This window comes from Mirounga leonina, unplaced genomic scaffold, assembly GCF_011800145.1.
Source record: "Mirounga leonina isolate KUSES-001 unplaced genomic scaffold, KU_Mleo_1.0 Mir_82, whole genome shotgun sequence".
Classification (NCBI taxonomy): Eukaryota; Metazoa; Chordata; class Mammalia; order Carnivora; family Phocidae; genus Mirounga; species Mirounga leonina.
Genome location: NW_023270825.1, coordinates 12,948,472 through 12,972,834, shown reverse-complemented (window position 1 = coordinate 12,972,834; position 24,363 = coordinate 12,948,472). Strand labels below are relative to the sequence as shown.

The 24,363-nt window shown below is 53.6% G+C and overlaps 1 protein-coding gene across 6 annotated transcripts in view; it reads right to left on the bottom strand.

The window, feature by feature from the left end:
* Positions 1 to 24,363, bottom strand: part of TTC7B (tetratricopeptide repeat domain 7B) — a 249,851-nt gene that overhangs the window by 27,090 nt on the left and 198,398 nt on the right. For all 6 annotated transcript variants that reach the window (XM_034993223.1, XM_034993224.1, XM_034993225.1 and 3 more), the window contains 2 exons: positions 17,069 to 17,209; positions 3,321 to 3,523 (listed from right to left, as the gene is read on the bottom strand). In XM_034993223.1, the coding sequence (XP_034849114.1) occupies positions 3,321 to 3,523; positions 17,069 to 17,209 (344 nt within the window). The remainder of the gene's footprint in view (positions 1 to 3,320; positions 3,524 to 17,068; positions 17,210 to 24,363) is intronic.

Below are 24,363 nucleotides of genomic sequence, written 5' to 3'. Positions count from 1 at the left end.
ATTTTCACTGGGGTGTAATTTACATTTCTTTTGTCAAGTCTGACCTTCTATTAACCTTAATGAATACCAACTCCTCCAGGTCATTATTACTTTTTTAGCGATATGAATGTGTTTGCATTTCTGCTTAAGTGGTACCTCTCCTCCAAGCTGGGTCGGGCGATCTGGCGCACGCTGTCACTAACAACCCCTAGAAGTCAACAAGTCATTGTTCTTCACGGAATAAGCCGAGCTCCTGACCATATTCAGGTCTCTGCCATTGCCATTTGCTACCTGGGTTCCACCTACTGTGGACATGGCTTCCTTCCTCCAAAACAGCTCCCTCCCACTGTCCCTCCACCTCCCCACTTTCCTCCCTGAGCAGTACGGCTGGTGTGGATACACTTTCTGTTGTCTGGTTTTTTCTACGACCCATAGTCCGCCTGCAATTGGTTCCTTCCCCGGAAACCCCCTTGGTTGGTTTTCTGGAAGTCTCCATTGCTCATGTTCTTCAAACTCCTTCTAACTTGGATCTTCTGAGCCTTGCCCTGGCCTGGCCAAGCCCCTCGCTTGCACCCTCCTCACCCGGAGGGCTGGGCGGCTGTCACGGCTCTCAGCCGTTTCCACCCCCTCCACCACAGAAGTCTTGAGCCCCTGGCTCTTCCCTGGGCCTTGGTGGTAAAAGGCTTCTGATCTCTCTGCTGACCCCTGTCCCTCAACCTAGGGGCCTGCGAACCAGTCTGGTTTCCGTGAGGGCAGAGGCAGGACCTTTTGTGCCTTGATAAGAGATTTCAGTTCTGTGCTTTAATTTGTGTCTGGCCCTAATATTATCCCCATTCATACATCTGAGGACACTGAGGCACCAAGAGGGTGACTTGCCTGGGGTCCCAAAGCCAGTAAGTGACAGAGCTGGGATTCAAATCTCACACCTTTTCTGGCCTGGAGCCTCATCCTTAGCTTCTAGAGTGTATTGCAAAGGCCACCTTCTTCCCTTTGTAGGCCCCATGCCATAGACACACAGCTTTCCTGCACAGCCTGGGGATGGAGGCAGGAAAGAGAGGGCTGTGATGTGTCAGGGCTGGGGGACCTGGGGGCTCTGGCGGCCTCCCCTCCACAGACACCATGTGGGGGGGCAGTCTGGGGAACACAGGCCAGGGAGCGTCATTTACAAGGTCACCACAAAGGGGCCATCCAAGCTGCCCTTTGGGGTCATCCCAATCACAGTCCCTGGGCAGTATTAGACTCCAAGGATCTAAACCCTTCGAAATTTGTAGGCCTCCTGGTCTCAACCTGCCTCTAGTCTGGACAGTTTCTTTTTTTTTTTTTTTTTTTTTAAAGATTTTATTTATTTATTTGAGACAGAGAGAATGAGAGAGAGAGCACATGAGAGGGGGGAGGGTCAGAGGGAGAAGCAGACTCCCCGCCGAGCAGGGAGCCCGACGCGGGACTCGATCCCGGGACTCCAGGATCATGACCTGAGCCGAAGGCAGTCGCTTAACCAACTGAGCCACCCAGGCGCCCCAGGACAGTTTCTGAATATATCAGGATGCACTGAGAAAAGTCTTAAGGGTTTATGAGGACTATTTTCTACTGGCAAGAATGCCTCTGAGCCAGACAAGGCTCAGCTGTTGCCCCTGATCCGGCAGGCAAGGCGAGCCCTCACCTGGGCCCCGCTCACCAGCTCCCCTGGCCGGGGCTACTCCTTTTGAAAGGAAAGCATCTGCCATTGGTTGGGGAGCTCGGGTGTCTCAAAAAGTTCCAAAGGTGAAACAGAAAACTTCCCCAGTGCGATTTTCCTATTTGATCTTTTGTCTCATGTGTTCCCCTTGGGGATGAGCAAGAAATACTTGTCTGAATAATTCATAGGCCCCGGGGTAGAAACACGCTGCTTCTTTTCAATAAAAAGGCTGGGTACATGGCGTTGATTATACCTCTTCTGCGATGCTCTAGCAAAAGCACAGAGATCTGAAAAGCTCTTTACAAATCCCTCTTACAATAGAGAGACAAAAAATTAAAAGCCATGTAATATTTTTAATCAAATACACTAATGTTTGGATAATATGTAAAATTATTTATAAAGCTGTACTGAGCTACAAAATGCTCAATAAAAGGAAGGTGAAAAAATCAAGTAGCTGTAATTATGGTAAGGTCTGACTTATTTTTAAAACTGGAAACCAGTAGTCACTTTTGAAAGTGCTGAGCCCCTCGTACATTCTGCCCTATTACTATGAGAAATGGCAAGAGAATGAAGGCTTTGGGATCCTTTTGAGAACATCTGACTTCTTAGGTACAAAACATTACCCTCCTAGCGCTGGATGAGACTCACAGCCCCTCGAGCTGCTTGTTTTCATTTTACAGAAAGGAAACTGAGTGCAGACAGCTTAGGGTCTTTTTCCCCAAGGTTCAAGAGCCAGTGACTGATGGCGCAGGGTCTGTTCCCAGACTCCCTGTCCAGTGCTCGCTCTTCGAATCCCACACTAACCCCTGATTACGGACACCGGGCTCCCAAGGGCTGCGGACACGAAGGCCACCTCAGCTCACTCTAAGGCTCCCTCTTCCTGTGGTTCATTAAATCAGAGATACCCTATCCCTGAGTACGAAGCACAAATCCCGAACCTCAGCCTGGCACGCAGGGGCAGAGAGACAGAGGGCTTTTTAGCAGCAACTCAGACTTTGGTAACTTTTGAGTTTCGATTCAGACCCTCCCAAGAAGGTAACAGGAGACCGCCGGCTTTGTGGGGCAGCTGCTCGATACATGTGCCAAACTCCGTCAGTGCAACGCCGAGAACGCTGCAGGGCGATCAGGTCAGGTGACCCCCACCTGACCGAAGCCGAGGCGGAGGGAGAGCTGACTCCAGGCCAGGCAGGGAGGGGGGCAGCAGGGCAGCCCCAGGCTTCTGGCCTGGGCATCTGGGAGGGTGCAGGTGCATTTCTGGGGAGCCACTGCCCCCATACGCAGAGTGGAAACTAGGTGACTTGCCTCCTCTAAGATGCCCCTACTAGCCAGCAGCCTCGGAGACAAGCTGGAGTCTCCCTGGGGTGTGAACACCCGCCGAGGAGGCTGCTACAAGCAAGGTCCAGGGGACCAGTGACTCCCACCGCCCCTTGCGCAGAACAGGACCACTGGGTACGGCGGCTAAGAGTGAGCACTGCCAACTCCCACGGGCTCCATCTGCATAAACCACACGGGAATGGTGCTGCTGGCCCCATGCAACTCGACAGCCTGGCAGGCTAAGTGCATGGGCCTTCGAAGAGGAAGGGGGTTTAGGGGTCACGAGCTACCTGCTGCTTCCAAGGGGAGCCCCAATCCAGGAGTGGGGTCCTAGCCTGGCTCTGAGACTCACCAGTCGCTGCATGCTCTTCACGTGCGTGGGACTGATGGATAAGGCTTCTTCGTACCACCGCCGGGCTTCATCGAGGTTTCCCCGGAGCTCAGCAACCTGTCCGCGCATGTACAGGACGTTGTGGGACATCGGGAAGAGGTTGGCAGCTTCCTGAGTACAGGCTGTGGCTTCTGCAGGCTTCCCGATGCCAATGTAGACTTCAGCTGTGGGGAGAGAGCAGAAGGCAGATGCTTTCCTGGTTCACTGCCCTTCACAGGCCCTGTGAACGGCTGTGACTCTGGCTGGGGACATTTACAGCCCCCCCATGGGAGTCTGGCAGGAGCGCATCTGGAACACGCAGGGCCCAGAGCCAGCCAATGCCCCAGGCTGAGTGGACCCGCCCACTGTGACACAGGGACTCCAGTCATTCCTGCTGTAGGGCCTCGGAGGGCACACATGTCACCATCCGCCAGAGGGGAGGTAGGCCTGCCTGGCCCTGTCCCCCTCTGAGGACATCCACGCTCAGGGCCCACCCTGGTATCCGGGGCACCTGCCCTCAGCCCTGACAACCGTAAAACCGTAAAGAAGGGGCTGGGATGGGCCCAAGGACAAGTAAGCCAGAGGCACACAGCCCTTCGAGGGCACCAGCCTGTTCTCCTGATGCAAGAAAGTGTACACACGGAGCAGTCCACGGCTTCCATGTTTACCGGCAGGAGATAAAATGGTTGCTCCATCACTCCTACCCTCCAACCAGGCAGGGTTACTGCACCCTGGAGACTATGAACCATTCAACATTGACACAGCCCTCTGAAAACCAAGCTGTCGCTTTCCAAAAAAGCAGGAAAGTGACCTTTCCTCCACTCGCAGGCCTCCGCTCTCTCCCGTGGAGTCCTGAGTTGCGTGGCAGCCCCTGCCTCCCGAAGAGGAGGGATGCTCAGGTGTCACGGGCCTGGCGCTTGGGCCTGTGCTCAGAGTGCTGGGCCCGCGTCTTCAAGGACATCGGACCCCTCTCCTCTTTCCTTGGCCGGATCTGTCAAGACTACTGCCCGAGTCCTCCTCAGGTGGTTGCTGTGCTCTGGGCCCATCGACCCCTTCTCCGTCCCGCGCAGCCCCTGGCTTGTCGGTTCCTGCCTGGACTACTGGCCCTCTGCCTCTGGCACCTACACCTCCAAGTTCCACCCAGAGTAATATTTTATGTATAATATAATGCAGGCCAAAATAGAAACGGTAGGACAACACAATACAAAAGAAATAGAAAAGTTTACTATTTTCCTTGGCAGCACCTCACGAGTTGCCGTCTGGAGGCCACTTTGGAACTGCCTTGACTAGGCCAGGGCCTCCTCGGGCCCCTCACCTGCTGCCTGCCACATGGTCTGTCCCACCCAGCCACTGCCAGGTCAGCCTCCTGAGGTGACTCGTCCTCCCGCCTGCAGAAAAGCGCCGGTTCCTTAAGGCCCCCTGCTTCTGTTCACCCCTCACGCCCTTCAGCCTTCCGTCCAGTGGCCTCCTGGGGGGGCCTCCCCTGACCATCCTACTTAAAGTGCTGTTCCCCACGTCCTCAGCACGACCCTGTTCCTCTCTCTGCTTCCTTGTCCTCCCTAATTCCGACCAACGGGTTCATCTCGTTTATCTCCCGTGCTGGCCACGGGCCCCCTCTAGAAGGCAAGCCATAAGCCACACGAGCGTAGGGACCGTGTTTGTGCTGCTCGCTGCTGTGTTCCCAGGGATGAGAAGCACGCCTGACCCAGTCAGAGCTCAGGAAACAGTTGCTGAATGAATGAATGAATGAACGAACAAATGAATGAACAAATGAATGAACGATAACAGTAACAACAGCAGTAGGTAACGTTCATTCAACACGTGCTTTGCGCCAGGAAGTGCTCTCATGCCTCCCTTCACCTGCACATGAGCCCATGGTACCCAGGTGCACGGGACCACTGCACAGACGAGGAAACAGGTACAGGGAGGCTGAAGAGCTTGTCTCAGGGCCAGCTGGAGGCAGGGCCTGGCTGGAGGCCTGTGGATAGTGGCTCCCCTGTCCCCAAATAACATCCAGCTCCCTCGGCCTGGCATTCGGAGCCCTCGGGGGTGACTGGCTCTCCTGCCCTCACGAGCCTGTGTCCCTCCTGCTCCCCGACACCCCAGGCTCTGCCCTGGGGAGCCAGTGCAGTTTCCACACAGGCTTTGGGTCTCCTGCCTCTTCCGGTGGTGCCAGGACGCCCCAGCCTCCCTCCAGGCCTGCTCCGCAGCCGCCGTCCCCGGCAGCCATCTCTGACCCACGCTTCCCCTCAGAGGGGAGCCCAGCCTCGGCGCTCTCTGATGGCCGTGGCCCTACATGTGCTTTCCTGAGGGATCTGGGGTCCACGCCTGGACAGCAAGCTTTCTATCTCCCCGCCTCCAGCTTCGAGTCCTGAGGCTGTGGCAAGGGCAGGTGTGTATCACATGGCTGTGGAGTGTTAATGCTGCTCATTTTTTTCACCTCAACCCTCCTGGGTGGCCCCTCTCCGGAAGCACCCTCTCCTTCCTGGTGATCATGTTCCCCAATGACTGCCTCCTCAGGCTAGGAGAGAGCCCTGGAGAACTCGGGTCCCGCGCCTGCCGGCTGTTCTTCCAGCCCGTGGGTCCCCTCCTCGACAGGGGGATCCAGCCTCGCCCAGAGATGACGGGCTGGCCCAGGGACCCGTGGAGGGGAGCCCCCCAGGGCCCCCCGGACAGGGAAACGGGCCACTCAAATCCAGCCAAGCCCCACCAGCGATACTGGCTCGTCGTGCCTCCTGTCCTGCAAGGTCCCGCCCCCCAGGTGTTTACTGGGCACCTGTGACACACGGGGACCCTGCAGGAACAGGGCGACACGGATCTGTCCTTCGGTTTGGGCCCTGGCAGAAGCCTGCCCCTCCCGGGAGATGAACACCCTCCTGACGCCACGGCGGGGCCGTCTGCTTCCGTCATGCTGTTCCCAGCCCGCTGGCCAGCCGGCGGCGCGCCCGCTGCGGTTTTGGGTTACCCGAGCGTGCCAGGGACTCGGGAGAGCTGTACAGAATGTTCCTCCCACTGGACACTTGGCTCCTGACTTGCTCCCGTTTTGAGGGTGGGTTTATGGATTTCCACGGTCCCCAGGGCCTGCAGCCGACGGGGTGGGTGACCCCCTGGGCCTCTGCTGTCTAACTCACTATGGAAGAAGGACCAACTTGGGAGTGGGGACCAAATGCTTCTAGAATTTTTATAACAAGATCACGGGGGCGGGGGGGCTTAAGCACTGGCGTGGCAATGTGCCCGTCAGTCCTGTTCTAGGAGGGTCCTCTGTGGGACCACGCGTCTCAGCGAGCACCAGCCACGAGTCTGATATTGCTGCTTCCTTCCTGAGGAATCGATCAGAAAAGACAGGCACTCCGCTGAGTCACGATCATGCAAGTAGCAGCAAGAATCCAGGCCTCCAAGGACTTGTTTTCAGTGGCGCAGAAGTTATAGGAGGAGACCTGTATCGCCGGTAAAGCCGTGCTCCTGATGCAGGGAGGAGGGCAGACAGGTGCAGGGCCTGGCTTCTCCTCCATGTGTCCGTTTGATGCTCAAACACGGCACCATGTGATGTGGTGATTTTCAAACCACCTTCCCCAGGGGAGCCTCTACTTCCAAAGGCCTCTTAAGAGTGGCAGCTTGCCTCCCTCTTGGTTTGGTCCCCCGTCCCAGCCTCTGGGGCACCCCTGGGGACCCCCAGGGCTCTAGGGTGCCCAATTTGTAAGCCAGTGTCCTGAGAACATGGACGGTTGGGTGCCTGCACCTGAGCCGTGTGTGAGGCCTTGGGCAAGGCAGGGCCTGTTCACCTGTCCACCGGGGCCCGATGTCGGCCCGCAGCTCCCCCGGGATAGTGGTGAGGATCGACCGAGGTGGTGCAAGCCAAGCCCAGAGGTAGGTGAAACTGCCGAGGATGGCACTTAGTGGAGCCCTGCCGCCTCCCAGATGGCAGGGACGAGACCGAGGTGCGGGGAGGTAAAACCACTTGGCAGAGCCTGCAGCTCTTTGGGCTGATGGATGTATTTGGAGGTGCAGGGCCAGCCTCCCATTTTACCATGGCTCCTTTGAGATGAGGCTTAGAATAGTCACTCCCTCTTTATGAGGAAATCACATCTTCCCGGGGCACAGAGTCTTAGGCTCCAGGAATAAAACCTTAGTGGTGGGATTCCTGACATCAGTCGAATCATTTGGGGTGCGGTTGAAGAGGACAAGGGAAGGATTATAGAGGCCTCCCAGCATCCCTGAAATCCCCAGAGGGATCTTCTCGCCGAGGCGACACATCTGTCCCTCTAAAATGCAACGAGTCCATGGAGATATTTACTCCGAGCTTATGCTGCGTGGGAAGCCCTCCTTCTTGGGGGTCCACAGCCCAAACAAGGCTCAACACTTTCCCAGAGGAGGGGCTCATGAATGTCTATCCCTGATCCCACAGGGCTGCAGCTCCCACCTTTGTGTTCCCATGGGCCTTCCATAAGCTCTGTCATCCTCTGGATCACATCACCTTTGTTAGGGGACCCCCACCTTTGCTTCTTGTCTCTCTCAGGGGCTCATCTGCCACAGCCAGGCCCCTGGTCCCTCCGCAGCCCGCCCCCAGGTCCCACCTGATTGGTGCATTTGGGAGAGGGGCTGGGGCTGGCTGGGGCTGGCTGACGGCGGCGGGGGGTGGGGGGGTGGGGGCTTCAGAGCCCTCTCTGTCCCAGGCCTTGTCTCTTATTAGACGCCTGCATTCTTGGCTCGCTCTTGAAGGTACATCACTGGGTACTGCCTCTGCAATGGGGAGGCCAGCAGTCTGGGATGGGCGAATCTACCTTGGCCAAGCCACATTCTCTGATTCAACCGCCCTAGTAACTGAGCCTGTCAGTTTGAGCTCCGCTTTCCAGAACTCAGGAGCTAACGAGTATTGTTCATACTTCCCTAAAGCCACCAGAAGATGACCGGCATTGTCTTCTCCCTCTAAACTATGAGCAACTCCCAGCCACAGCCATCTCCGCCTTCCTCAGCACAGGCTCTGGCCTTTAGCAGGTGTTTAAGCCCGGGGTCTGTGGATTAGAGAGTGCTCAGTGAGGGCCGCAGGAGGACCATTTCTGCGGCGCAGGCCCATGAAGAAAGTCGAGGGCCAGGGAAGCAACAGCAGTTTCCCTGACCCTTCACCGGAGGCTAAATTCAACTTAAAAAAATAAGTGAACAAAGGGCCTTGTGAGCTTCTGAAGAGATGTAACAGCCTGTACCAAAGAGAGAGCAAGACGGAGTGAGGCTGGCTCCGGGAACTCAGAGCCCATCGGTCCCCACAAGAACGCAACTGGGTGCTGCAGGGTGGCCTCCGAGAGGTCACTCTTTAAAGAGGTCACGGGAACAGATTCTGGGCTTGTTGCCGGGGCTGCCCGGGGCCATGGACACTTTCTACCTTTCTGAGAGCTCACCCTAAGCTCTGTCTTCTTTGGAATCCCTTGGGTTGTCCTTGTCATTCCGTTGCTGTGACAAATGTTGGAAATAAAATGCCCCTCTCCTCTTGCAAACCTTCAATGGTTCCCAACTGCAGGGGAATGTAACCCAAATATTTTTGCTTAGCGTTCAAAATTAGAGCCCTGCTACCTTCCCACCCCCCACGCCCCATGTTCAGTTCCTGATCTTCCTCCACACCTGTTGGTGCTGTTCCTTTCGCCCCAAATGCCTCCCCTGAATGGCCATCCGCGAAGACCCTCACTCCTCGCTCTAGGCCCCAGCACACCCGCCCCTGCACGCCCCTGGGGAAGCCATCGCTCCCACTCCCGTCCTTCCAATGGCCTGCATGCGCTCTGCGAAGTGTTCACCCCAGTCCACCCTGCCCTGCATGACCTCGTGTGTGGCAGCTTCCCCGCCAGAGGCCGTGCTCCTGGACGGCCCAGCTGTGTCTGCTCTGCCTTTTCCCTGCATCATGCCTTGTGCAGAGGGCCTTCTGAAATCATTGGCTGAACCATCTCAGGACGCTATCTGAAAGGGCTAAGCTCTGCTGTGTAGGCCTGAGGACTGTTTCTTCCTCAAGGGGAAGAGGTGTTCCTGATTGGGGAAGCCAGTGCTGGATGCCCCACAGTCCCACACAAGTCCGGTTTCCTCGTTCACTCATTCTTCTAACACTTGTCAAGCACCCACTCCACGCCAGCTGCAAGGTTGAGAGGTGGCTCCCAACGTGCCTGCCCTGGGCTCAGGACTGTGCACTGTGCAAAGGTGCTGGGCAGAGTGGGGCTGAAACTGAGTCTGGACTCTGCTGACAGGCTGTGTGCCTGGTGCAGGGCTGCGCCTGCCCAGAGGGAGGCAAAGGGGCTTCTCACACAGGTGAGAACTAGCCTTCAGCTAGTTAAGCCTGCTCCCCGGGGGTTGGTCTACCCAGAGGGGACACCTATTTTGAAGCTCATACAAAGGAGTGGCAGTAAATGCTAGAGGCAGCCTGAGGGCTGTACCCATACGGGAGCTGTCAGATCTTCCATTCCACCTGAGGTCTGGCAGACAGGGATGAAGGAAAAGACCCGTGTGCTCCCCAGTCTTACAGGTGAGGCCTGCAGGCAGGCAGGGAGCAAGGCCAGCAGACTCCCTGAATCTTTAAAACCATTTCCTTTACCCCAAACCCTGTTTCCCTAACTTGTGCTTGGAAAACAAACCTTAGCAGCTTGGTTCTGGGATAGCCCCTGCCCATGGGGGTGCTGAGGAGTCCCCAGGGTGAGCACAGGGTACCTTCCAGAAGCAGCAGGTCCTCCCAGAGCACACCGCCCATGTGCTTTCATGAATTCACTCTCATATAAAAATAAGCATGAGGGCCTGGATGAGCTGCCTTCATCCTTCTAAGTCAGGAAGGCCTAGGGGAGGGGGCTGCATCCTTATCAGCTCTGTCTAGAACTCTTTACTTTTTCTTTGTGTGGGGAAGGTTGGAAGTGACAGAAGGCAGTGGTTTTGTTTGCATGTGAGCTTCTCTGGCCCAGGCCCCAAGCTGGGCCCTTTGTCCCCGTGATGAACACAGCCCAGGTCCTTTCCTCAATGAAGGCCTGGCCAAACACCTCTGTCAGGATCTTGGCTGCGCGATTGACACTTATTTCTGAGTTTCCGAGTGGTGGCGTCCACCTGTCCAGAGGGACGCCTTCCCCAGGGGCTTGGTGGGGTGGTGGGGCTAGCTTCCTATCCTCTAGCTGCATTTGGGAGACACTTGATCCCCTCCAGGCCCTGGCCCAGCTGTTCTCCTGATGCCTCAATCCTTCCCCATAAGCCCTCCACCCCTTTGGCTGACCTTGACTCTTCATTCAAAGGGAAAAGAGAAGCCAGCCTCTTCTTGCCACCGAATTGACAAGCGAATTGTTGTCCTCTGTGCCCATCCATTCTGCTCCCCTTCGGCTGTAACTGAGGTCAATCCGTCTGCCTGTGCCCTGGACCCCAGCACTCTCCTGCTCTCCTCAGGGATTCACACCTTCACATATCCTCTCTCTCTCTTTTGGACGAGGAGGATCTCAGTTCGGATGTGATCGGCCCAGCGGCCATCAACATGCTTCTGTGTCAGCCAGTGAAGCCCCAGCTACCCCTCATTTCTCCCCTCTGCTGCACAGGGGTCCTTCCTGTGAGGACTACGCACCCCCTGCCTTGTCTTCCTCACCTGCCAGCGCCCTGTAGCCACATCGGTATGCTCCATCCCCAGCACGTCCCCACAGCCTCACTGTCACGGCCACCAACAACTCCCAGGCACCAGGTCCAACGAGGGCTTTTGTCTGCGCCCATTCGACCTCCCAGCAGCACTTCCTACCAGCCACGTCCTCCTTAATAACAGTGATTTTTACGAATTATCAAGTGCTTGCTACCCACTGAGCACTCCGAATGCCTTACCTGGTGTAACCGTCACAACTGCCCTCATTTCACTGGGGAGCAAACCAGGGCTCACAGGGAGGAGCGAGAACCTGCCCTGCTCACACTGCTGGGCCAAGGTGACACGCGGATTTGCACAAGTCTGACTGTGCCACACACAGGGGAAGGAAACCCCTCTGGCTCCCACAACGCCCCTCTCCTGTTTCCCTCCTGCCTGACTACCCCCTTTCCCTCACTTTGGCTTTCCCCCATCCTGCCCAAATTTTAAATGTGGAAGGGGCTCGGTCCTGGTCCTTTCCCTTCTCCGGGGACATTCTCCTCCTAGGCCTTCTCATCATACCCCTGGGCATTAAATCCTTCCTCCCCAGTGTCTGTTTCTAGCCCAAATCTGAAACGAGGCTGGACTATCCAGCTGCCTGCTTGCTGTCTTCACTCGCATGTCCGCGGGCACCGGACACTTCCAAGTTCAAACATGACTCTGGCTTCCCTTCCTCCCCGACTCCAACACGTCGGTCCCTCCCCACCTGCTTCCCTTTGCAGCAACGGAGTCACCAGCGGCTCACAATGACTCAGGCCCCGAACACAGGATTCTTCCCCACGCCCCCAACATCGCACCCACGGGGAGTCCGGTTCCAGCTCCACAGTGCATCTCAGAGCCCACTTCCCTCCGCCTCCGACACCGAGCTGCCCCCAGACTCCGCTCTTTCTGTTTCCACTTTTGCCGCTTCCATTCCATTCTCTACGTTTAGCCAAAGTGGTCTTTTCAAAACCTGTCTGACCCTTTTACTCTCCTGCTGGAAGTTCATCAGTGGCTTTTTAATGCTTTTAGGATTAAGTTAAAGACCTGAGCATGGCTACCAGGGGCCCTGTCATTTCTCCAACACTCTCTAGCACGGTCTGCAGGCCTCCCCACCACGGTCCCGACCACCGCCAATCCCTCCTCAGGCCTCCGCCCCCCATGCTCAGACCCCCGCTCCCCCCCCCACCCCCGCTCCGGGCCGGGGAGGAGGAGGAGGACCTCTGGCACCAGTTCCCCCAGGGGACCACGCTTCCCCTTCATGGCACGTGGCACCATGAGAATGAAGTGCTTCTTCTAATTGCTTTGTTTCACACCTGTAAACTCCATCAAGGCAGATGACCCCTGACTCTTGAGCCTCGCTCCCATGGTGGCTCATAAACAACGTGCTCGAAGACACTCTGCTGACCGCCCGAGTGCCCACCCTGGGTTACAGCTGGGGTGCCGGGGCCACATTGGCTGGCTCTGAGTCTGGCTCCTCCACTTATTAGCCATGTCATATTACGCAAGAGACTTGACAGCTATGTGTATCAGTTTCTTCATCTGTAAAGTGGGGTAGATAACGTATTAATACCTCACAGGGCCAAAACAAATTAAGACATCTAAAGTCCTTGGAAAAAAGTCTGACATATGGACGGTGCTCGATAAAGGTGCAGACCATTAATCAACCCCCCCCAGGGCAGGAGCAGGGGGGTTTTGCTTAATCTAGATCGGCCCTGAATGAGGCAGGGCTGACCTCCGGGGAACTGAGAGTTCCCTCCTACAGGGGCTCCCTGTGCAGTGACCCACGCACCATCTGTCTGGGTGCGGCCTTCATCTCTTCTGGGGGCCTGGCCACAGGATGACCCCTCCACCCTGCTGATGCGGCCTCTGGGAGGCTGGGAGGAGCCTGGGAGGGGGGAGGGGGGGAATGGGAGAGACCGGGCCAGGGCCAGGGCCAGGGAATTCGTGAGAGTATCATGGCTTTAAATTTGTAGCAGAAATCAGAAAATCTGATTTTGCACATCTAAGAATAGCCGTTGGTTTCAACTGTGAGAGTGCCAAAGTGAAAGCTATAATCATTAGTACGTAACAAGCAGAAATTAACCACCTACCGCAAAGTCATTTTTAGCTGCCATCCCAATGTGGAAATTAAAAGATGGGCACCAAAAAGCTGCCTGGCTTGGCAAAGGCTCTGGTTCAACCCGGAATATCTGTGAATGTCTGACTCTCCGATGGCCAACCATGAGGTCTGCATCCTAAGGAAGTTGTATGGCTCCTAGGGAGATGGGTTTTGTACTACAATAAACATCAAATGTTCTAAGGCAGCCCCCCGACTCTGACTCCTTCCCCAGTAAGACCCCAGAGGCACTTATTTCTATCTGGCCTGGGTTTCCCTCCTGCAAAATGGAGGAGATAACCCCTTCTGACCTTCTTTATAAGACGGTGTATATACCAATGGCCCCAGAAGTTACTTGGAATTTCAGGAAAGGAGACCGTAAAAATAGGTAAATGTCATGTGAAGCCCAGATGCCATAAAGAAAAGATTGATAAATGTATTTTTTAAAGACCGGCCAAAAAAAAAAAAAAGAGACAAAACCACTAACAAAATAAAAACAGAAGAAAATATTTATAGCTCATTCACAGACACAAGGCAAATTTCTTTGGCACATAATAAATGCTTACAAATAAAAAAGGAAAGCTCAGTGTCTAAGAAGATAAATGAGCAGAAGCCATGAACAGACAATTGAAATACCATTTTTCACTGATCAGACTGGCAGAGATCTAGGAGTCTGCGAATCCGCTGTGTGGACAAGGATGTAAGAAAATGGGCATTCGCACATTGTTGGCTGGGCTGTAAACTGGTACTATTCTATGGAAGCCAATGTGACAAAATTTATCACAATTAAAGAGAACACACCCTTTGATCCATCAATTCCATTTTTAGGAATTTATCTTATATGCAATATATAGAAGGATACTTACTGATACATTGTCTGTAATGGCAAAATATTAGAAATAATCTAAATGTCAGTCAGTGGAGTACTGGTTAAATTATGGTAAATTCATACAATGGATTTATACTATGCGGCCGGCAAAAACTCTGAGTCAGCGTTAGGTACGCCGACAAGCAATGATCACCCAGTGTGTGTGATAGATAGCAGGGGCTGCTGGGGGTGACGGTGGCTGAGGCTCAGGGGCAGGATGGAGACTTTTCACTCTGATCCTTTGTACCCTTTCAATTGTGTACCATATGCAGGTACTACTATTTATTCAAAAATAACTTAAATACAACTGTTACATAGGTCCCAACAAACTAAGGAACAAAACAGACACATCCCATGCTGGTCAGCCACCAGGTGTCCTGGTGAAGAGCCCGAGACACTGGAGCCAGAAGCATCCAGGATAGGAGGAGGAGGCACAGAGGGAAGGGTGTGCCCAGGGAGCGGGGCCCACCACTCAGGAATGGGGGGGCCTTGTGTGTCAAACATCATTCGTCTTTCTGGATCCGTGCTCCCTGCTGGGCCACTGGCCCACTCCCTCACAGAGCGGCCGGAGGGTCAACGTCCAGTTCATGATCTCTTTGCCATTCAAATGGACATACCAGTGGCCCAGGGGCCTGCTCATAAAACGGGCTGGAAGTCAAAGGTGGTCTCAGGGTGACGTCACCTGCAAGCCTCAAATCTGGGGCCACCTCACCATGGGCTCTTGTCATGAGCTCCCACTAGACTCAGCTCACCAGGGAAAACAACCAAGAGAGAAGAGACGCACGAATGCCACGAAACACCATGGCCTGGGGTGTTAGGCCTTGATCTTTGGAAGTTTCTTCCAAAGCTTGCAAAATTTACAGAATCTGGCCATCCTGCTAGATCTAGTGATGGAACCCTAAATTGTCCAAAAGTCGGGGGCGGGGGGGTCACTGTTATTTTGCCCCTTGGAGCGTCAGAGCTCAAACCACAGGTGGCAAAACCTTACAGTCCAGGGGACGCTGTCTGTTTTCTGAGTTCGTTCTGAATTTACCTCTTCAAAGACCATATGAGTATATGATACGATTCTAAATCTTGACTTAAACCAAGTCATTGCTTTGAAGGAGTCCATATGGTACAGATCCTCTACAGATTCTAATTTACTCAGTTCCTTCGTATAACAAAAGTACCCTGCGTTTTCTGTCCAGAGTTTATAAGGCAGGTTTGGTGTTCGTTTTCCATAGTTCAATCCCACCAACGTATAGAAGGTTAAAAGCCACGCCCACTAACTAACAACGAGAGCTTTATTCTGTGCTACAGGCTATGCCAGGGAGAAGTGGGTATCACACGATTATGTCCAAATTCAAGGACAGCTCCAAACTGCATCCTAGCTCTCCAGTTCTTCAGTGTCCTAATCAGCGGCTACAAAATTTCCTCCCAAGAGTCATGGGGGAAACACACAAAGGAACAGAGCCTGGATAACTGAATAAGGGGCAGCAAGCCAGCAGGAGAAACTGTCCTGGAACTTAGTGACCCTCACTCAGGTCACTGACTTTTCCAAAAACAGGGGAAGAGGAGCAATGCCTTTGAGGTTAAGGAAGTTCATTCCAGCCTCGAAGGACTGCCTTCAGCCCTGCTGGTTTTATTTATTTATTTTTTTAAGACGTTGGCCCTTCAAAATCTTGATTTCAGTTCCAACTGGAAAGACCCCTTGGCCCCTGACACTGGCCCTGCAGGGTCAGCCGGTCTCTCCTGGCCCAGACGCTGCAGCCTTCTCAGGCTTCTCTCTGTGTTCTCTGCAGTCACTGCTCGTGAGGGCGACCGAACGGGACAGGCGCCAGGCCCTCGAGCAGGGACTGAGCTTGTCTGCGGCGGCGCAGGGCATGGACGGCAGGGCATTCCCGCTGTCCCCGCGCCCCGGCTCATCTGGGACCCAGCGAGAGGCCACATGCCGGCAAGTGTCTGCGCCGGAAGAACAATCGGCACATTCATGAATCATCCCTCTTTTATGCTTCTGCTTAGAAGAATGTCATTTGTTAATTTATGGCTTCATTAAAGATGCCAACACAGAGGAGGCTGGCTGAGCGGGGCTCGGTGACACGCCAAAGCCAGGTAAACCCGACCATGTTTTCATACACCAAGGTCTGCCAGTGGTTCCAAACGAGGCTGAACATCACACAGTTAGCTTTGGCAAGAGAAAGGAGTAAATAGATGGTGGCTAACAAGCACTTTCCCCAGCCAAACCTGGGCTTCTACTGTGCACCCTGAGGGTCCGGCCTGGGAAGGCCCAGGTGGCGTCTTGCAGACCCAGTGCTAAAGCTCGAGGAACAGAAGTTACGGATCGTACAGAAACACGCGCACGTCAGTAAATCAGCAGCCACCATTTGCCCTGAGCCTCTGCGCAGTGGGCCGCCCTCCGCCACACTGCCTGCGTGTGGGACGTATTGTGGGCCTTCAGCCCGGCAGCAGCACCACGTGAAGCTGGGGGACGGGCAGTCCTCTCTGCTCCCTGGGCTGGTTTCCAGTTCGGCGGTGCTCCCCGCTCTGCGGGGCAACAGGAGTGCTGGGGGGGGCGGGGCAGGGCAGGGACATCGAAAGCACTGCCCCTTCCCTGGGTTCGATGAAGACCTCTGAGCCATCGACACACGTGTCCCCTCGCCCAGGGACTCTAGAGGTCACTGCCAGGATGCGCCAGGCACCGTGCTCGTCAACCCTAGGAGGTGGGGGCTACTACCGCCCCCGCCACAGATGAGGAAGCCAGGCTGAGGTGAAGCGATTAGCTCCTGTCTACACAGCTGGCAGAGTAGGGGACTTCCAGACTTCTGAGGCTGGGACACCCTGCCTTGCTGTCCCTGCAAAGGAAGCCTGGGTGTCTGTCGCTCTCCGGCTCCTGCTGTGGCACAAAGCCCGCATCGCGCCCAGCGACCTCCCCAGGCCCCTCAGACGCCCATCAGATCATCTCCACCCCACGGATGCCTGCTCTGCACCAGGTTCTGGGGAGCGATGGGGAGACACAGAGAAACTCATGGTTCCTGCAGAGCAGTAGTGACATTTTGGCACATGACTGCAAAGGCTTTGATTTCTCGAAACCCCTCCAGAAAGGGGTTGTAGGCTAAACAGGCAAGTGCCCACAGGACCCTCCGGCGTCCGGCGCAGCGGTGGGGGTGGGGGTGGGGGTGGGGGTGGGGCAGTACCTGCATGGAGCCAGATCTGTGCCAGCGTCATCCAGGGGTGTAGCGGGCCCTGCTTGGGGGCGCTGCTCTGCAGAGACGAGGCCACTTCTGACAGTGCCTGTTCCACTCTGGAGGCCGCCACGGACGTGGCGTGGACAGAGCCTGTGGGGGGGGGGGGATTCGAGAAGACGGCATCAGAAGTAAAAGGACGGACCCATGCGACCAGCCATCCACCCGCCCCTTCCCACACACAGACACGAGTTCAAGACGAACACACACTCCTTCCCCCATGATGCTTCCAAGTTGTATGTCCATAAAGAAATACAGACAATCATTACGGCCTTGAACGGGAGTTTCCATCCTGCGCTCGAGCTAATGTTTTAGTCAACAACCAGAGCACATGCTGTGGGAGGTGCTCCATCCGGGAGCTCAGTCTCAGCGCGAGTGTTGGGGCAGGAGAGGGGTAGAGCTGGACACACGGCCGTGACGCTCATGCGGAAACGTGGCACGAATGAAGGGCTACAAAGGCAAGTGACACAGCACGCTGGCTGGGCCTAAGTCTAGAAGCCATCTGGGGGGCAGGGGGAGGAGTCATCCTCGCCTCCTGGGGACAGAGGAGACCATTCTCAAGACAAACCCAGCAACCTGCCATTCCTCTCCCTGGCCTTCGAGAGCTGGCCAACACCCCTAGATTTGGAAGCACGTTCTAGGACATGACCTAAGGATAGGAGGAAGAGCACGTTGGCCCTACGTACAAGCAGATGTCCATTGTCAAGGTTGCACTAAGGGAGGATGGGCTAGAGCAAAGGCACCTGGGCTCAGGAGGGGTACCCGTCTGCCTCGGGGGCAAAGCTCGTTGTCCTAAGCGGCTAAGGAGAGGAGCAGACCAAGCACATCCTCTAGTCAAAGGAAGCTGGTAAAGGAACTTCTATTCAGAAATCAAATGACTCATTCCTCGTCCTGCTGCCCTTCCACGGGGTCCTGGTGGCTGCAGTGCACTCCCTCCACAGGGGGCTGGCTCCTCACCTCTCCCCCGCACGCTCCCTCTTGGAGGTGTGGCCTCAGAGCTGAGAGCAGGCGTCTCAGTCATTTCAAACTGCAAACTGTTGATAGTTATGTCATTGGCCGCATTCTTTCATTTTTAATTCATCAACAAGCGTAACATGGAGAGAGACGTTCCGACATCGTGAGTGGTAACTCTCGACTTATTGTAAGGTTTCAAGTAGTGATCATCTATAAAGACAAATGCTGACCACTCCAATGAACCCAGCTGGTTATACTCTGGGTAAGACAAAATTGTGCGCATAAAAATAATTTCTGTTGGGGCTTTGAGATGCGCCACAATTTATTCATTTTGAGAGTATTTGCAGCAAGAGGCTGGCCATCCATATTGTGCTTTGACTGTTCCAACATGAAGGAAACATGGGTACCTCTAAATACACTCAGATCCTTCAGCGGGGGTTTGGTGGAGGGGGCTCACGGGAGGCAGACGGAAACCAGACTGGGAATCTGCCTTCTGTGGATAATCCACACAGAGCACCCACGAGGACGAGCGAGAGGAGAGCGCCTCTGGGGATGGACAGTGAGTCCTGCAGAGGGAACCAGGACACACAGGAGGAGGAACCGGAGGCCGAGTTAAAACACGCCAGTCGATGCCATTATGATCCAGAACTCACGAAGCTCAGCTAAGGACTGACCCTTGCTTAGACAAAGTGTGTCTGACTACTTAAAAAAAAAAAAAAAATCAAAACAGCAAAATGATCAGACTGCTGTTGATTATTTTGGTCTTGTTTTGTTTTGGACTTTCCATGGAAAAGAAATATTTTAACTTTGAGAACAAGGATTTGATACAGTTTTCCTGAGAACTTTAGTAGCAACTGTCAGCTAAATAAACAAGGTTGCTGTATATTCTGATGTCACCACGCTGGCTCGCCTTCTCATCGCCTGCCTTGAACAGTGGTTCTCAACCTTGGCTTCGGGTCAGAATTCCTTGGGGACTTAAAAGACCATGATGTCATAGCTGGCCCCAGGCGAACCGCATCACTAACTCTAGGGGGGAGGGCAGGCCTCTTGCTAATCGCCTAGGTGATCCCGCTCTGTGGTTGGGAGACCCATCCACCTGGAGAGACAGAAAGCAGTTTTTACTAACATTTGGTCAAGAAAAGCCTGCAGGAATATTCTACACATGCCAGGCAGGGAGCATGAGCTCCCCTGCTTCCCTGCAGCCCAAGACCCTGGGGAACAGAGTTCCAGGAAGATCTTGTTCTTTAGAACACTGATTCTCAATTCTCCTGGTCTCAGGATCCTTTTATAGACTCTGCAGAGTCCCTGAGACCCCTGCCAGAGATTTTGCTTCCATGGGTTATATCTATTGATGTTTTTGCCACCTTGGAAATCAAAACTGAGAAATGCTTAAAATACCTCGCCATTAATTCATTTGCAACTAACAATAATAAACAAATACTGAAGAAAAAGTCAACCCGTTTTCTCCTAGGTTCTATGGGTCCTTTGCTACGAGGACCTGTGACTTTTGGAGGGGCTAATTTTGGTTTTTGGATTCACTATTTGGTCTGCAAACAAATTAATCAGAACCACTGTTAAAGTCCCTTCTCTTCGTGATAGCTATACACAACTAAATTAACTAATTATTCACATAATAACATGGTTCCCTGTGAATAAGGTCTGGCAAACGATGACAGTAGTGATTATCAGTTTTAGCGAACATAGCATGGCAGGTTTCAGGCAGTCCAATGAGCACTTTACGTATATATTTCGCTTAACCTTTAAACAATTCTGTGAGGCAACTAACGATGTTACTGCATGCTTTAGACAACAAAACTGAGATTTAATGAGCTTATGAATTTGTCCAAAGTCATACAGCCAGTGGGTGGCAAAAGTAGGACTCGAACAGCAGTCTAACTCCGAATCTAGCCTCCACATCCAGCTCCCGTACCACCTCCTCCAGAAAGGCTGCCGTGAGCCTTCCGTTTCTTCTCCCTGTCACTCCCCTGTAAGAAGGTGGTGGGCCTTGGGTCCTCAGTGCTCCTCCAGCTCCCTGCGGGTACGGCTATCCACTGCACAGACCACACCGTTTTCTGTTAACGTCACTGTCTCTCCTCTTAGACTGTGGTTCTAGAAGACAGGAGGCAGGCCCCACATTGAGGTGCTTTCAGGGGCTGACCATGCCAGGCCCATGAGAGCTACCAGGTAAAGGCTTGCAGAATGAATGAGTACTGTAGACAGACATGTCACTGTCTGAAATCTGGAAGAGAGTGGTCGGTCCCCTCTTTTGGAGGCATGTGTGTGTGCTCTACTCCCCGGGCCTAACAATGACTCAGAGGCCAGAACCTTCATTGTCTCAAAGGGCTTCTCCGCGTGGCTGTCCTCACCTCCAACCGCCCGGACTGCAAATGACTGTGGCACATAGTAGCTTAAACACTGCACCTCACTCCGTGACTTTCCCCCGTCTCTAATATAACTACACCATTTAAATATGGAGGGGAACTGCGGGTTTCCCTCTTAGTCGATCCCTTTTAACACACGCTTCGCAAGGGCAGAGACCCTTCATGTTCTAAACTAGGGACAGATATTAGAGCATTCGGGTATTTGCTAACAATAGCAGGTGACTAATAATAAGGGCCACATTACTGAAGAGTTAACGTCTACTATTCCTGGCAATAATACAATAAGTCAAATTCTTCCATAGGATTAGAATTTGGAGGAAAAAAATAAACATCATTATGAATCAGAATGGATATATCTGATAAAAACAAAGCAAAAACAAAAACAGCCTGTAAGTGACTGTCTCATAGGACTGAAATGTTAAGTGCCAAAATAGATACTTTACCAAAATAGATTTTGATTTATGTAGGTACACAACTAGAAATGCTAGTTCTAACCAACATTTGTTTTTTAAAGCAACCCTTGTCTTTCTCACCAAAGCAAATGTATCCCTACAGTGTACGTGGGGATGGAAGGGATTATTACCCTAAGGGAAATGGACAAATTGAGGCTTAAAAAAGGAATCAGAGGGAGGAATATAAGATATATTTCTAATTTGAAATCCAAGACTCTGGAGGAATGAGCTTCCACATAATCAGGTTCAACAGGTAAGCCGGGGAGAGTGCCCGGCTGTTGAGCATCTCTTATTTACCACATTAATTCGAGATGTGCTTATCACTGTCATAACCCTGCAGGCCGAGCAGGGCTGTGCTCTCCCAGGGCCCTCAGCCACAGGGCACAGAGGCTCTGCAAAGCCACTGCAAAGCAACTGAACCGAGAGCTGGTGCAGGTGGCAGAGAGCGCGCCCGGCAATCTGGTCCAGGTTCTGTGACCTAATTGTCCAAATGGTCCAGGGGGCAGCAGATGCCCTGGAGCTGAGCAGATCCACATCTCCCCAAGTCAACTGCTTTCTCTTCTCTGCTACCCAGATGCCCTAAAGAAAATGTTATCTTGGACACCTGATCCAAAGGCAAAGTGCTACCTGAAGAACTGTTCAGATTCCTACATCCAGGGTTTTCGTCTGGAGGGGTGGGGGAGGACGGGAAGGCAATAGAGAGGACCTGGGGACTGCAGTGGACAGGCAGCTCCCCACGGCTGAGAGGACCCAGAACCAAGGCCACTGACCTCAGGAAGCCGTGAGTCCGAGCTCTGAACCCCTCCCGAGGTTTTCTGACCCAGGCTGTTGTATGTGCTGAAGCCTGTTGAGAAACCCCGAGGCAAATGGGACACCAGGAGCAGCCAGCTCAGATTGCTGGTACAGCCGGAGCCTTCCCAAAAATCCTCTCTCCAAAGCATGCTACCCCTGTGGCCGACCCCACACGGACCTCCGAGGGCGCAATCGCATGTGAACCCCATCTCACCATTCAAAGGGATCTCAGAGGCCACAACCTTGTTAGACACAAGGCGTAAGACATGGCCTGGCTACTTTCACAAGCATGGTCACTGGATGCATGGCCTCTATTTATAGTCTAGCTGTCCTTCGGACTGTTCCGGTGGCACTGGGTAATCGGCTCTCGTCTGAAGGGAGTTCACCTCCCTCTCCCCTCGCAGCTTCCCAGCGTGTCGTACCTAGACTAGATCTTAGATCAATCTCTGCCCACCTGGTGCCTGGGCAGGTGTCAGCGTCCAGGCACAAGGGACAAGTGTTACATGATGTGCAACGAATATCCTTCACTGCACATCTCACATGAGTTTGCTTGGGATTTGGGCTGCTCTTGGCTTCCCAGCCCCAGCATTAACTCAGATGCCTGGTGTGCACGAATATGGAATGATGGAGCACGTGGCCATGCCCCAAGTCCCCTCTCTCTGCTGGGCTCCCACCTTCTCCCTGGCTAATCCCACAGCAGCAGTTACCTGTGCTCCCCACGTTCTTCGGAAAAGAAACAGAGCCGCTCCATAACCCCCTCCCCTCCCCGGCTGATGAACCTCCGGACTTATTGCCCCTCAGTTCTGAAATGATTCCAGATTATCTGTCACTAGACTTTATTCGGCTCTCAGTTCTGAGAAGCTGTGCCCCCCAGACCATTCAAACAGGGAAGGAAGAGGCAGCAGGTCCACCTCTTCGGGACCCCGAATACTGAACAGCAATCGGAATGACTAAGCATTCTTGCTAGAGAGCTCTGCTTACAGTTTTTCATTTTTAACAGGAAAAGAACGTCTGCTTCTCGAGACAGGGCTTGAAAGTACAATCAGTCCGATGCTCCAGACTGCAGGCAGCCCGGTGACCCTCTCTCACCTGCCGCCTGCGCTCGAAGAACCAGAACGTCCCCGGGGCTGCAGGAGGCAGCAGCTCGGGAGCCAGCGAGGACGGTCCACTCTCACATCAAGCCCCAAGCTAGGCACATTGTCTCTATACTTTCTTTTTGGTTTTAACCGTTAAACATTTTGCTCCCCCCCCCCCCCCCCCGGATGTTAGGGCAATTCCCATCTTTGCTGGAGGCAGTCCTGCTTCTCTGAGGAGGCGGACTTGGGCTGGGGGGCGCTCCTCCCTGCTCTCTGAGGCGGTCTGCCAGTGTAATGGGGGCGTGGGTCCCCAGCGCCTGGCAGGTGCCCGCCGTTCCCGCCCGATCCCCACGGACAATGAGGCCTCTCCTGCTTGCGGGTTCCTCTGATGAATAACTTTGGTCCTCGTTCTAGGAGCTACTTCCCTTTTTCACGGAGTGGGAAAGAGATTAAGACAGCCAAGTAAATCAGGACAGCCAAACCCACGGTCTCAAGACGAGATCACAATTTCCATGTGACTTTAACAGACTATCAAGCACATGGAACCTGACAGGATGTGTCTTCTCCTGAAGGGGGGAAAGCTTTAGGGAAGGAGCACCACTAAGGCGGTCGGGGAGGGGGGCGGAGACTGGGGTTTAGGGCCACCAGTGGGCATGCGGGGGTGGCCTGGCATGCTGCTGACGGGTGTTGGCAGGGCCAGGTGGGCACACGGGAAGCGTGGCGGGAAGCCGTTCACAAGCATGCGGGAAGATGCTAGCTGTTGGAGTGAGCTGAGCCCCGGCTCTGGGCTGGAGACAGTACCTTCTGGAGGACTACACCAGGCAGATGCTTTCATTTCCATTAGAAACCCTCCCTGTTGCATATTCATGAGGCTGTGTGTCTGGACTCAAGTGCCTGGGGAAGGCTAAGTTTGTCTTTGAATGCAGCTTCTGGGAAAAGCCTCCCCAGTCTGGGTGACAGTCTCATTACTGGACACACACTCCTTAACTTCCATCTGCGTGCTATTTATTATTGACTCGTCAATCTCCTACTAAAGTTCTCTTCAATCTCGTTTAAAGAAAGACACCACAGAACTAATTGGGGAGAATTAATTTTAATTTCATTAAAATAGCAAGAAAAGGCTCATCCTCGAATCATTAGGGCTGAATTTTTTTAACTGCCACCCCTCAAGAGCAGTGGGGTCATCACTGGAGTAACGTTTTCATATACAGATTCTAAAAACTTGACTTTATTCTGTTAAGCAGGAGCAGAGGGTGAAATGTACACTCCACTGACTAGTCATTTCCTGACCGTGAGATACATTTTTAAATGTCAGAAAATGCAAACTCAATAATGAAATGCTAGCCAAAAGAGGAAAAAGACGACCTTGAATTTGTTCCTCAACCGTATTTCATTTGAGAGGTGTGTTTTGTCATGAATCTGCTTATTCTCTTCCCCAGGGTTACTCGCTCCTAAAGAGAGCAGCAGTTTTCCCTATCACTGGATAGAAGAAACCGAGCCAAGAACCCAAGTCGGCATTCCTGATTTTAGCACCTTCCTGGAGAGGCGAATAAAATGTCAACACGCGTTTTCCTCCAAGGTAATGACTGCGA